Source organism: Cynoglossus semilaevis, chromosome 12 (genome assembly GCF_000523025.1).
Source record: "Cynoglossus semilaevis isolate Cse_v1.0 chromosome 12, Cse_v1.0, whole genome shotgun sequence".
Classification (NCBI taxonomy): domain Eukaryota; kingdom Metazoa; phylum Chordata; class Actinopteri; order Pleuronectiformes; family Cynoglossidae; genus Cynoglossus; species Cynoglossus semilaevis.
In genome coordinates, this window is record NC_024318.1 from 15,253,122 (window position 1) to 15,265,986 (window position 12,865).

Consider the following 12,865-nt stretch of genomic DNA (forward strand, 5'->3'; position numbering starts at 1 on the left):
AACAATGTTAACCTGACTGTGTAAAATGTTTTAGTACAGAAACATTAGAATGACAGACAGTAATGTAGTTGTAGGTCGACTAGTTTACGTCCAGATCACTTTCCGGTTGGGTGTGGATGTTTTTATAGTCGAAAGTGAAAGTAAATGTGTGTCTTTCCCCGCTCCGTTCGTCGGTGATAGATGTACTGTACTCTTCACGAAGTACAATACGATGGCGTCCCATTCAAATACGTTGACATTTTATCTTTTCTTCGTCCTATTCTGTGATGTTTCACAGTAAGTACACCCGAACTTTACGCTGAAACTGAGAGGAAGTTAACTGTCGCAGCTAAAAATGTGAAATTTAGGAGCAACACTACTAAAGTCGACGCTAGCCTGTGATCTGTTAGCATTGAAGGTGTATACAGCTGTGCTATTAGATTAGAAATCAGTGTTGGTCACAAACTTTCTGTCACCATATTACAGAAACATTTTATACAAAGTGTGTTTTAAAAACTTTCGATAGGTGACATCAGTGAAAGGTATCATAGAGCGACAACTGTAAAGTGTTCATAGCGAAATTGGGGCAAAACAAAGCGCAAAGTATTGTTAACAAGTTTTAATCCAAAAAGTAAAAAACATGCGCGAATCGCACGGGTGATCCCAAACGGAGATGTTGGTAGAGCAAGATGTGTGGTACACACGTGTTCTGATTTAATGTACTTTCATACGTAATATATCGTTTCTATCACCAAGGAAAAATAGTTTGGTGAAAATTTGTTTTCAGTGGAACGCGAACCTTTACATACAGTACATCATGAGAGAGGGCTTCTTTACCTCAGTATTTATTTTAAATGAAACAATCAAATTATTCCCAAACTGATTTCCATCTCTTTCTATTACCATATTTATCACAGTCAAGCTTTTATACCTAGTGATGAACTGTTTGGAAAGTTTAATGATATTTCACAGGTTATATTGCTAAACTCTTACCTTTCAAATTACTGTTTCTAAACAATAACTAAAATCACTATAAATACAATTTAAAATTGAGCACTAGGTAGCATTCTATATACTTTGGTCAGAGCATTTTAATTGGTCAAATGCAAGTTATCTTTGCTAGCAATTGCTCTTCTTTTTTTAAACTAACTGTTGTTTGTTTTCATTTAACCCTCAGAGTTTATTCATCTACCTCGTTCCCAGATGGAACAAGAGTCACTTGGCATTCAGTTAAAGGATTATTCCGCCATAGAAGACAGTTGTGTCAAGATGGCACCTACGATCATGAAGGCAACACCTGTTGTTTATGCAGCGCAGGTAAATTCTTCAAGAATCATTTCTCTAATTTTTACCTTAGTCATTATCATGAAGGTTACTTTAGCTGATTTGCACATTTTCTTCTATAGGCCAACGTGTGGAAACTCACTGCACAAAATCAAATGAGGGAAAATGCGAGCTCTGTGAAGGTGGGACGTATAGCAATGCTCCTAATTCCCAACAAACCTGTGAGCCCTGCAGATCCTGTGACCATCCAAATGGTGTGCATACAAATTCACTTACTAAACCAGCTAAATATGAAATTAATAATTTATATACAAGACATTTGAGTGAGTTGCTTTTGAGGTAAAGGGTTCTGGAAAATAAAACGAATGAACATATGGTACCTTTTTAACTTTATTAATTAACTTAATGAATCTGTGTTTTTTGTTGGAATTAAATAAGGTATCATTTAATCATCAATTACTAATGTTACATATTACACCTTTCTTTTATATATTTTCAGGTTTTAACAAAATAATTACAATTTGACGTCATTGTAAAACACTTCTTTCTATTATTTCGACAACTAATTTAAACAAATAGGTTACATCTTCTTTGTAAAGAGCTTTCTTGATGTCATGTTTGACTGCTACGGATCATTGATTCAAATTGCCAAATTTATATAACTGTAAAGATAACTTTAAAATGGGAAATTTTATTTAAGTTTTTTATATGTAGTTATATTTTGTTCAGGTAACAAGGAAGTGAAGAAAGTAGTCCTGTCTTTATCTGGGACAAGATTATCAATTTTACACTATTTGCTGAAATAAAAATCAAGAAGTAATAATTTTAACTGATAGGATTATTACTGACACAAATTGTGTTCTGATGCAACCCATCCTAGGGTTGGGAACAAGGTGGAATCTAACCCAGAACCTTGTGTGTGGTGGGTAGGAATCCTACCACTGCACTATTGTAGCTCTACGACCATTAAGATACTGTGTCAATATAACATGTTGGTTTTACCAAAACACTTGCTGTTGTTAAATAAAAAAATGTTGGTGGTTTGACTTTTAATATTTCTCTAATACCACTCTTTATGTATGGTATACATTAGCTAACCAGGAAGTGGAAGAAACCTGTACCCCTGCCAGAAACACAAAATGCCGTTGTAAGAAAGGTCACTTTTGCAGCGACAACATAGAAAGATGTAAAATCTGTCATCCTTGTCAAGAGTAAGTACTGTTTTTGGCTTTCTAATGGTGATATAATTCTGTCATTCTAATCACCTTTGTTTGTTTCCCTTCTTTTTTTTCTTAATGTGATTCAAGGTGTGGCGCTGAGGGTGTCCAGGTTCCCTGTACAGCCACCAACGACACTATCTGCTATCAGAGAAGTGAAGGTACTGTTCAAGAACAGCAGCAACACTTGTAGTTAGTAAAATTCATCACCTAATTATCATATTTCTTTATCTGGTGTTTCAGGGGGAAACGGTGTAGCAATTGCTGTAACGATAATAATCTTAGTTTTGCTCGGTTTCGTGGCAGCGGCTGTCTGCTGGAAAAAGAAAATTTTGTGTGAGTATTTGCTTTTTTTCAAACCATACGCAGCATAATGTCACTAGCAGAAGGCAACAATTGTCTGCACACTGTGCTGTTCAGCTGTAGTATAAGATTGTTGCCTGAGTCTGACATGTCTATGAAAGGGCAGAAATAAATGCATTGTAGAATTACTGTAATAGCACAGCAGTAAGACCAAAAGCCCACATTAAAATTTGTTTGTAACGTGTGTTTCTTGTAGGTTTCAAACGTCAGGTCACGGCCCAGGAAAATGGATCTGCCGGTGAACATGTGAGTCACGTTTACCCATTTGTCATGTTTACTCTTTGTCCTATTTATCACTGCTTTAACTTGTTGTTTTAAACATGGACATTATTTACATTGTTTTTCTTCTAATGCTGGCACTCGTAGCTACCACTTGGTGAGTCTTCAGGTTAGTCATCTGAAATATATAGAACATGTAACGTGTTGTTTCTTTGAGTGTGTTGTGATTGGACAAGTAGAAGTGTTTGTAAAGCTTCTGTGAGCAGTTGAAATATATAATATACATTTTTAAATTTTAAAATTGAAAAGGTACACTAACATTCTTTCTGCTTCTTTTCAGGAGCTGCATCTTCTTAGAGGTAAGAAGAAAAAACGCAGTCTAGTTTTTATTGAAAACAAACTGTACAGTAATAAAAGTTCAATTGTTAGATGTCCTTGTGTTGATTAAGTATCTAATTGGCTACGGGTACAGAAACAACACATTGGGTGTAGAAATATTGAAAATGTAAAACTTTGTAAAGAGTTTTAATGTTTCTTTATTCATCCTTAAAAAGGTACAGCACAGGGGACACCAACTATATTTGTCTGAGGGCAAGAGTCAGAGTTTTCTGGACAGACAGCATGGGGACCAGACACTCAAAACAATTAAATAATTATTTAATGTTTATTATTTCTATATTTTTAATTTATTTACCTTTTATTACAACACTACATGGACTTTTAGATTAATTTGTAGGGACCACATAATATTTTCTCTTTGATCCTAATAATTTTGGAATCCAGTCATGGCCCGCATTGGATGGTTTGGTGGGCCGGATTTGGTCAATGGACCGCCAGTTGATTGTCACTGTATAAAATAATATTTTTATTTTTACATCGTCCTATATGCCACCCATAATAGAAGACACTGAAGAGTTGGGACATGAACATTTTCTGTTTTTTATTTGTAATCTTCTCTAAATCCCATTCATTTCAGATATTGAGCCACACCTGACTGAACTTGCCGGCATCCTGGGATGGAAGGATATGAGAACTGTAGCGATACGTAGTGGCATGTCAGCAACTGTGGTTGACAATTGTGAACAGAGCCACCCGGGTGACAAAGAGGAGCAGACTTTCTTGTTGCTTAGAAAATTTGTGGAGAAGGAGGGAAGAGCCGCTTCAGAGAACTTGATTAGAATCCTGCGACAGAAAGGCAAAAAAGACAAAGCAGAGAAAGTGTCCAGATTATTGAATGATGCCAATGCTGTTGCCAGTGCACCTGCTGTTTAAGACCCATGAGTTTGTTTGACTCAATGCTTACATCATACTCTTAATCTGAAATTGTGTTCTTCTTTATTGAGGATGGCAACCGACATTTGGGTTCTGTCAATATCTCTGAAGAATGTTGTGATGTTGAACTGCCTTCGGCCTAAAGGTGTTGGTTAAGAGGTCAGTCTTAAGATTGGAGACTTGCTGGTTCAAATCCCAGCAGGACTTTGGTTTGTTGTTCAGTGAGCGCTGTACACTCACAAATGTTATGTGCAATGAAAAGTAAAGCTGCCTTTTCTTTTTCAATGTTAAAAAAAAGATATAGCTGAAAATGAGGGAAAGTCTAGACCAGGTGTCACCAACCTTTTTGAAACTACTGAAGAGCTACTTCAAGGGTATAAGGGAATTTATACAAAGAGGTACTTGTTTGGTACAGACTTCCCAAACAGTACAGTAATATTAATCAATAAGAAAACTGTTTCATCAAGTTCTGAGACATACGATAGCACCCGTTTGACTATCAACTATCAAACTATCCTGGGCACCATGTTGGTATAAAGAATGTGAAATGAATAACTGCTTAAGACTGCCTGACACTTTAAATATAGAACAAACTGAAGTAAAAGGAGTTTAGAACAAGTTGCTGCAATTGGGTTTCAATAAAAGTTCTGAGTACTGAGTAATAAGAGTACTGAGGCATCTGACTGGTCATCACTAGTATCAGTCGGTTGATGTAGAACAGGCGAACTTTTTGACTCGCGGGCCACAATTGTACCTAAAATTGAACAGGAGGGCCGGGTCAGGAGCAGATAGATGGAGAATTCATGTGAACTAAGATAAATGACATGTAAAAGTCATGCATAAAGGCTAAAATGCTATTATTTCCATCTAGTGGGGAAATGTGGGTATTGCAGGCAATAGAAGTATAATGATAATATAAATAAATTATATCATTTGGGAAAGCTTGGCGGGCCGGATTAAAAAGCTGAACGGGCCGCATCCGGCCCCCGGGCCTTAGTTTGCCCATGCCTGATGTAGAACGACCTATACATATGGTGTTCAATTGAAAACTTAGTTAATACTCAGGCATTACTGTATTGTGAATGAACAGAGTGGAAATAGGAATTTGAAAGTCAAGCATCTGTATCGATATGATTACAAACAAATAAACAATTGGAAAGTTTTTAATTTGAAAGCACACAAAACGAGAGCCTACCTTAAGTTTGTATTGAAGCAGTTGTATTTTTATTTTATTTTTTTCTGTTTTTGTTATTTAGTACTTTTTACACTCTTTTGCCTGGCCTTAGCTTCCTGATGTTTACATTTTATAAGTTGACAATATACTTCTGCTCCACAGTGGGTCTTAAAGTATCACGATTTCAATACTACTACTATTACTACTACTGTATGGCCTGTACACATAGCAAAATTGACTATAAAGAGATTTTAACTTAAACACTTTATTTATCATGTTGCCATTTGCTGTATATGTAACACAAACAAGTAGTAAGACATTTCAGGGATCCCCTCCGTGTTGCTGTATTCAAGTTGTACGTGTTTTGATACAATGCACCATATATTATAATAATCAACTATTGGCGATCTTGCAGAGCTTAATTGTTTCTATTTAGCAGTATGTCAAATGATATACTGTATGACGTTTTTGATAACTTGTTGTCAAATTAGTTCTCTCAATTAGAAGCTAACGGTTAAAACAACTGAAACTGCCTGACAGTCTTAAAACCCCAAATATTGTAAGCAGGGCGGGAAGTGTCTGTATGGGAGGAGCACACAGTCAGGAAATGTGTGAAAAAATGGTCAGTTAAGCTGTTCCCTCCTTGTTCTCACGAGTTTGAGGATGTAGAGGCTGCTTTTATACCTAAGACCTCGCCATATCACGTATATTGTCATGAACTCCGCCAGGACGTTAAAGTGAGTAAATGTTCCTTTGTCTTTTAATACCAAGTCTTTTATAACCGAGCATGTCTGTACAAACACACCGACTTAGAACTGTTCGACATGTGAGAATGTTTTGACGAATTATGTAATCCTGTCATATACTAACAGCAGTAGTACCGAGGTTTTTTGGGTGTTTTTGACAGGCAGCAACGAACGTATCCGGTGAACAGTTGACAGAGAGTGTGTTCAGGAAGAGTAAAGAGTGATGGGCGGCCGCTAACTGTTTCTGTTTCTAAGTAAACTGAGACACAGGCAACCACTGGCAGTGAGTCCACACTGCATCACTAAGCAGTGTTGTCACTGTGACGCAGTGACTATGTTCACTCATTCCGTTACGCCCTGTGACTGCATGAACTCAACACAGTCCGTTCGACTGTTGTAATACAGAGCATAGTGGTTTCATTTAGGAATTAAGCACTTTCAACAGCCGAGGTGCGTTTAACAGTCCGTTCTACAATGGGAGTGAACAGTTGTTTGCAACAGGTTTCACAAACTCTGAGCAACTTGTTCATTTATACGTTATTTATACATACATATGGCTACATGGTGAGGAATGGTTTTTGCTCTTGCCTACAGCAGTGGTTTCAAACTCAAATCAGATGAAATGTTTTGGGGGTTTTTTATCACTAGAAATACTGTGAAATACCATGGTGCAAATGAGTACATAAACAACTATTTTGAAAAAGTATAAAGTAAAAAAAAAAAATCAAGTTGTGGGCCAGATGTGGATAGTTCATGGTCAGTAAATGGCACCCAGGCCAGGAGTTTTACAGCAAGAATATTTCCTGTTCCATTTGCATTGGTAACTGACGCTGTTTCATGGAAATTGCACGTTAGTATGGGGTTTTCCAGATGTCTTCCAATTTTCTCACACAGTCCAAAGGACTAATTTGACTAAATTGACCCAGGTATGACCAGGTTTGAGCATTACCTGTTGTTACTAATGACTGTCTTGACTGCCCCTGGTTACCTGATGGTGGCAGCTGGGATTAGCTCCAGAATGTTCAAGAGAGATCCTAGCCAGAGCAGCCCCAGAGAACTCTGGTCTGTGCCATGTGAGAGTTGGAAAACATGTCAGTAAACAGCTCAAAGGAAGATTTACACTCTCTGCAGTGTCACACACTCCATTACTGCTCTGCTGTTACTGAGTGTATTTCAATTTCTCCTTTACAGTAGTCCGGATTTGTTTTCACTTAAAAAAAATCAAAACTGGTCAAACAACTACCTCACTCAAGGAGCTGGAGGCCTAACAAGCAGTCGTTCACATCCAACAATATGTTCCTGTGTCAAAGAATGGAAGATGAACTTAAAAAAAATTATGTCAACAATTTCAACAAAATTGTGTTCCCAGAAAACCTTTCAAAGTCAGGGTTCTTTTTTTGATTTTAGTTTTTAGTATTTTTAAGTATCGTTTTTACTTTTAATGAGCCCTGTACTTTTTTATTCTTAATGTCTTGTAATTGGGAAAAAATCTTGCTCACTTAAAAAGTGTAGTCAAAACTAACCAAACCTGACTACCACATTAACTGACTAACTACAATACTCAGTCAGTGTCCAGAGCAGTTTTGGTGGCAATTCATTCTACCCTGAAGAAAACATTTCATAAGTGGGTAATTCCCTCCTTTGTACAACATATTGCAGTCCTTGTTTGTTATCTGAGGGCATACAGGAAAGAAGAGAATAACGGTAGTAAAGTAATATAATAATAATATATCTTTAGAGTTGTTTTTCCATTTACTTGGAAGCTAAATTGTTTTCTCAAAATGCTACACTTATATCTGCATTAAAATATTTGTTTCTGTTCCAGGATCTGATCCTAAAGCTGCCTGGTTATCTGTGGGGCACTGAAGTATGAAAGGTGAAAAGTAGCTGAAGATGCAGGGGGCCATTGCACGAGTGTGTGTGGTGGTGGCTGCTGCCATATTGAATCATCCCTTGCTCTTTCCTCAAGAGAACACCACACTCCCAGAGCAGGATGAGGAGCTGATTGCTCGCATGCGTGAGCATGAGGAGAGGATGGTAGAGGAGCAGGCCAGGCTGGAGAGAGAACTATCAAAACAAGAGGAGACCAGTCCTGAGAAAGGGTACACGTGGAGCTTTTGGAGCACTGTTTCGTTCATCGTCTTCCTTATCGTCGAGATGTGCAGGTTGGGACTAACTGATGCAGAAATCAGGACATCTGAGGAGGAAGACTTGTTCTTACAGAGCGGCCAAATTAGCCCCAGGGCTATGGTACTGGATAAGGAAGTTCTCAGCAACTTCTGTGATAAATGCAGCTACACGTTAGCCCATGACAACTGGAAGGTCCGGGAGTTCGTTGAAGGTTTAACAGATGACTTACTGGATTCACTCAGAATTGTATGTAACAAGGAGACGGACATGGAAGTAGGAGACTTTATTGGCGTTGGGAGCATGTTTGAGTCTTGGAAAGTTTGCAAGCCCCTCATCTGTGATGTTTTGGTGCCCATTTTGCCTCCATATCCATATTCCTTCCAGTTCCACCTGTGGTGCAGCTCCAGCAGTGACATACCCCCAAACCTGCAAGGCTGTGGAAAGATAAAGGTAATCAAGTTGGGGGAGAGTGAGGAGAGCTGTGCTTGTAGCTCTGCTAACCTCGGTGAGGACGTGCTCTGTCTGTTACACGGCAAGAACGAAACCATGGATAATGGTCCTAATGAGCTGTTGCAGGGTGTGACCAGGGACAAACCTTTCTTAACCAAAGATAAAGTGATGAAGTGGTTTCAGATCTCTGTAACCAAAGCCTGGGGACGCATCTCACACAAATATGATTTTGAGGTCAGCTTTCGCAGCTTGGATGCTGCAGGTGCTCTCAAGATCCGATTCCGCTCAGGGAAAGTCATTGTTCTGAACATTATACCAGTGGTCCAGCTGGAGGACACAGACACTTATTATGTCTCACACTTTCCACTAGGTCTTCAGAGTTGTGAGGATCCACACTGGTCCCTCTCCTTTGCTGTGTATGAGAGGAATTTGCTTCAACATTTCTCCAAACGACTACCAAAAAATTCCTGTCACTTTCACTGTCTTCAGATAGTTACTTTCCTACACAGAAAGCAGACAGGCCTCACAGGGAAGAGTGGCCTCTCCAGCTACCACCTGAAGACTGCTGTGCTGCATGTGTTGCTGAGTAAAAAGCCCTCAGCCTGGGTTGCAGAGAGTACAGACCAGAGGCTTCGGGACGTGCTCAGCTTCTTGCACGGCAGCCTGCAGGAGAAGAGGCTTTACCATGCTCTGGTTGGGAATAAAAAAGTGCCAGAGGAAGTCTGCGTGCCTCAGATCTTTCGAAAAGCAGAGCCTATTAATCTGTTTAGACCTCTGGTGTTGGACAGAGCGCTTTATGCAGCAACAGTCAGGCATTTTCAGGAGATGTTGAGAAATGCACATGTGCTTTTACAGGAGTACACGCCTTACTTATCAAATGGAGGAGTGCACCAAAGCCTAAACGACCATTTGTGAATGCTAATAATATAGACAAACACAAAATAATTTCAGTTGCCTTCAGCAGTGCTTCACGCAAAAGTCACGCATAAGCCGGTGTTGTATTACAGCTGCTGAATATGATTAATGTATGTTCCTGCTAATACACTGCAATTTTTTTGGCTTACCTTTTATTAGGAGTTGTTCACATAGTGACTTCTCAGATGTCTTTCTTGACTCATCCTGACCTGGGCTTGGGGATTAGGTGAAATCAAACCCAGAAATTTGTGCATGAAGTACGCACGCTCATCTACCTCTTAAATGTAGAGTTGTATACAGTTAAGTATTATTCCTCATTGACAAAACAAGGTTGTGGCTTTGAAAAGCTGCTGCGATTCCTTTCTCAGCATTTTGACTTCTGCATCTATTTACACTGGACGCATCACTAGAGCATCCTAGTTGCACAGCTGCAGCTTTTTCTTTGTTTCTACTGTACATTGTCGTACGTATTAATATAAGATCTTATGATTGACCTTATCAACCCCATCTATTGGGTTGTCGTGGTTCCTGAACCCCTGACCTAGAGATATTAAGAGATGTTTAAACTGTTTCCTTACGAGTTCCACTTTGTTAATTGGGAAATTAAATTTCTGAAATCAACTACACAATATATTTAAAAAAAATAATAATTCTTTGACACATTGACTTTATTTTTTTTTCTGATATCACATTTTACACATTGACATTGTTTTTTTATTTTTTTTTCTGATATCACATTTTAGTGACCATTAATAGCAAATTCCTCACCTTCAATCATACACAACAGCACAATCATCGTAACCACATAAAAATGGACGGTCAGGTTTTCCAAAGTCGTCTAAAGGCCGTAGTCATAGTTGGGTGTCCCCTCTGAGTAAGTCTTGTAAAAGGCTTTGTAGGTCTCCAAACTGTGCGTGGTGTTTTTGACAGTTGAGTCCTCAGACATGTTCTCCGTCCACTTTTTCAGCTCAGGCATGTCATTAAGACAACTGAAAAGACAAAGACAAACAATTCTGTAGTCAACACCTGAAAGTTATTACTTTTATGTCTTGTGTATTTGTACCTATCAATTTTTATATTCATATTGAAATGGTACCTTAATAAAGTAAAGATTTGTACATATCTTTATACATAAATGTATTAAGGACATCTTAAAATGGAACATCTTTGCTTAAAAACCCTGTTGTTTTACCATTGTCCTGAGGTTTGGGAAACCCTAGTGTGTTGTGTCAATATATGAACCTCATGTGTTAGAGATTATTACTTACTGTTGTAAATCAAAGACATTCAGCCTCTCAAAAAATGGCCACATCATGTAGTCGATCATTGTTATGGAGTCGCCGCCAAAGAACTTTGTCTTCTTTTTAACCAAGTCCTTAACAATATAAAGATTATATTAATCATAGTATGATAACTTTGATGCCGAACTCAAACACTGGTGAAATACTTGCAACGTACCTCATTAAACTTTGCCAGAGTCTGAGTCAGTTCAACTTCCAGTCCTGAGACATCCTCTCCATTTTTTCTCCCAAATTGGATCTTTCGCACGTATGGCATCACCTGCAGGACACAGTTGCAACTATTTAACAGTTTGTAGATTAGTAGATCAGAGCCTAATACAAGTCTAGTGACTTATCTGCATCACCTTAGAGAAATGCTCCAGCATCATTTTCTGTTGAGCTTTACCATAAGGAGAGGAAGGCATCAGCTTCTTTTCAGGGTAAACCTCATCCAGGTATTCACAGGTGATGGGAGATTCATATATCACCTCACCAGCAGGTGTCTCCAGTGTTGGAACAAGACCGAGAGGGTTCTTCTCCAGAAACCAGTCAGGTTTATCCTTCAGATTGATGTTGATGGTTTCATGTCTGAAAACAATAAACATAATTTAGAACATAAATGAATATGTACGGGCCAAATAATTTATTTAAACAAGAGGTAATTTTTATAAATTAAAATTAGTAACATTGCCCTTTACTGTATTAAGTTGTTATATTAAATAACATGATTTTTTTACTTGATTCCTTTGGCATTCAGAACTAATTTTGTTCTCTGAGCAAAAGGGCAGAATCTCATGCTGTAAAGCCTGATGGTGCCTTCAGGGACTGGGCCTGGTGCAGGACTACCTAAAGAGAGAAAAATAAGAAGCAGAGTAAAGGTAATCGTCTGGTGCTACAGCAGGTTTTGTGTACAAAACGTAGTGAGGAACGTAGTGATACATATATTGTCATTTATTTTTAAAGAGTATGCTCGATTCCAAATACTGTACTGTATTATTGTTCCTTTTGGACTGACTTTAAGCGATTGAAGTTTAGCTTATTTAAAACGTTACTCTAATGACGCTGGATGCTTTAAATCGTTAGCTAGCTCTTACCTTTGGCAAAACACTTTTCACTTGACATACTGCTGTTTCTATTGCAGCAAGAGATCAATGGCGAAACTCAAATGAACTACTGAAGTACTGAAGAAACGTATTTACATGATTTTTGAACAAGAGCTTCGTCACAGAAAACTACTTCCGGTAAGGGGCTACTGTCAAAACGGTCCTCGGTCAATGACAGCTTCGTTAGGTTACTAAATAGCATTGTTTATTTATGTCAAGGCGTAGTCCATTTTCTGCTGTACTTCATGAAAAAAGAAAAAACATGCATACAAATGTGATTTCTAACATATTATATATTTTGTTTAATGCCTTAATTTTTTTTTTTTTTTTTTTTTACATTTTACAGATATGGGGCATTAGATGACTTCATATGACTCTACTGTTTTTTTAAGTGAGGAAAGTTTACAAGATATTACATATAAAGATATAAACTTTAAAACTTTTTAATATAGTAAAAGAAGGATTATTAAAAGTATAACCCATAAGGAAAGATTCTGTACAACAGGTAAGATAAAAAATAAATACAAAAATAAAACACGAATCTTAATAAAAGCTTTCAGGATTTTACCTTTAGTAGCACACCTTTCCGAGGACATGCTTCTACTGTAGATACAACGAGCAGACGTTTTTTAGTCTGACTGGAACTGAGGAAAACAACAGGTTTATATGGATGTGTGTCTATATAAACTAGAGATAATCTTCTCCAGATGTGGGCGTGTATTTAAAACGGCAA

General features: G+C 37.9%; 3 protein-coding genes across 8 annotated transcripts; 2 read left to right on the plus strand and 1 right to left on the minus strand.

The window, feature by feature from the left end:
• Window positions 1-119: 119 nt before the first annotated feature.
• Window positions 120-4,983, plus strand: fas (Fas cell surface death receptor). Of its 2 annotated transcripts, XM_008322430.3 has the most exons (10): window positions 120-276; window positions 1,157-1,296; window positions 1,386-1,517; window positions 2,357-2,474; window positions 2,571-2,641; window positions 2,724-2,816; window positions 3,040-3,089; window positions 3,210-3,231; window positions 3,403-3,421; window positions 4,039-4,175. In XM_008322430.3, exons 1-9 carry the CDS (start codon window positions 212-214, stop codon window positions 3,417-3,419), a joined length of 708 nt encoding a protein of 235 aa, XP_008320652.1. In that variant the 5' UTR covers window positions 120-211; the 3' UTR covers window positions 3,420-3,421; window positions 4,039-4,175. The 2 variants fall into 2 exon arrangements, with proteins under 2 accessions (XP_008320652.1, XP_008320651.1); XM_008322429.3 differs by lacking the exon at window positions 3,210-3,231 and having other exon boundaries at window positions 4,039-4,983.
• Window positions 4,358-10,375, plus strand: itprip (inositol 1,4,5-trisphosphate receptor interacting protein). Of its 4 annotated transcripts, none has more exons than XM_025061092.1 (3): window positions 4,358-4,493; window positions 8,080-8,130; window positions 8,224-10,375. In XM_025061092.1, exons 2-3 carry the CDS (start codon window positions 8,124-8,126, stop codon window positions 9,747-9,749), a joined length of 1,533 nt encoding a protein of 510 aa, XP_024916860.1. In that variant the 5' UTR covers window positions 4,358-4,493; window positions 8,080-8,123; the 3' UTR covers window positions 9,750-10,375. The 4 variants fall into 4 exon arrangements, with proteins under 4 accessions (XP_024916860.1, XP_008320648.1, XP_008320649.1 ...); XM_008322427.3 differs by lacking the exon at window positions 4,358-4,493 and adding an exon at window positions 5,221-6,245; XM_008322426.3 differs by having other exon boundaries at window positions 8,080-10,375.
• A 65-nt stretch (window positions 10,376-10,440) lies between these two features.
• On the minus strand, window positions 10,441-12,857 carry LOC103387677 (glutathione S-transferase omega-1). 2 transcript variants are annotated; one of them, XM_008322433.3, is made up of 6 exons: window positions 12,701-12,857; window positions 11,767-11,875; window positions 11,395-11,617; window positions 11,208-11,309; window positions 11,018-11,124; window positions 10,441-10,738 (listed from the first exon to the last, which is right to left on the minus strand). In XM_008322433.3, exons 1-6 carry the CDS (start codon window positions 12,726-12,728, stop codon window positions 10,588-10,590), a joined length of 720 nt encoding a protein of 239 aa, XP_008320655.1. In that variant the 5' UTR covers window positions 12,729-12,857; the 3' UTR covers window positions 10,441-10,587. The 2 variants fall into 2 exon arrangements, with proteins under 2 accessions (XP_008320655.1, XP_008320654.1); XM_008322432.3 differs by lacking the exon at window positions 12,701-12,857 and adding an exon at window positions 12,124-12,368.
• Between the last annotated feature and the right edge of the window lie 8 nt (window positions 12,858-12,865).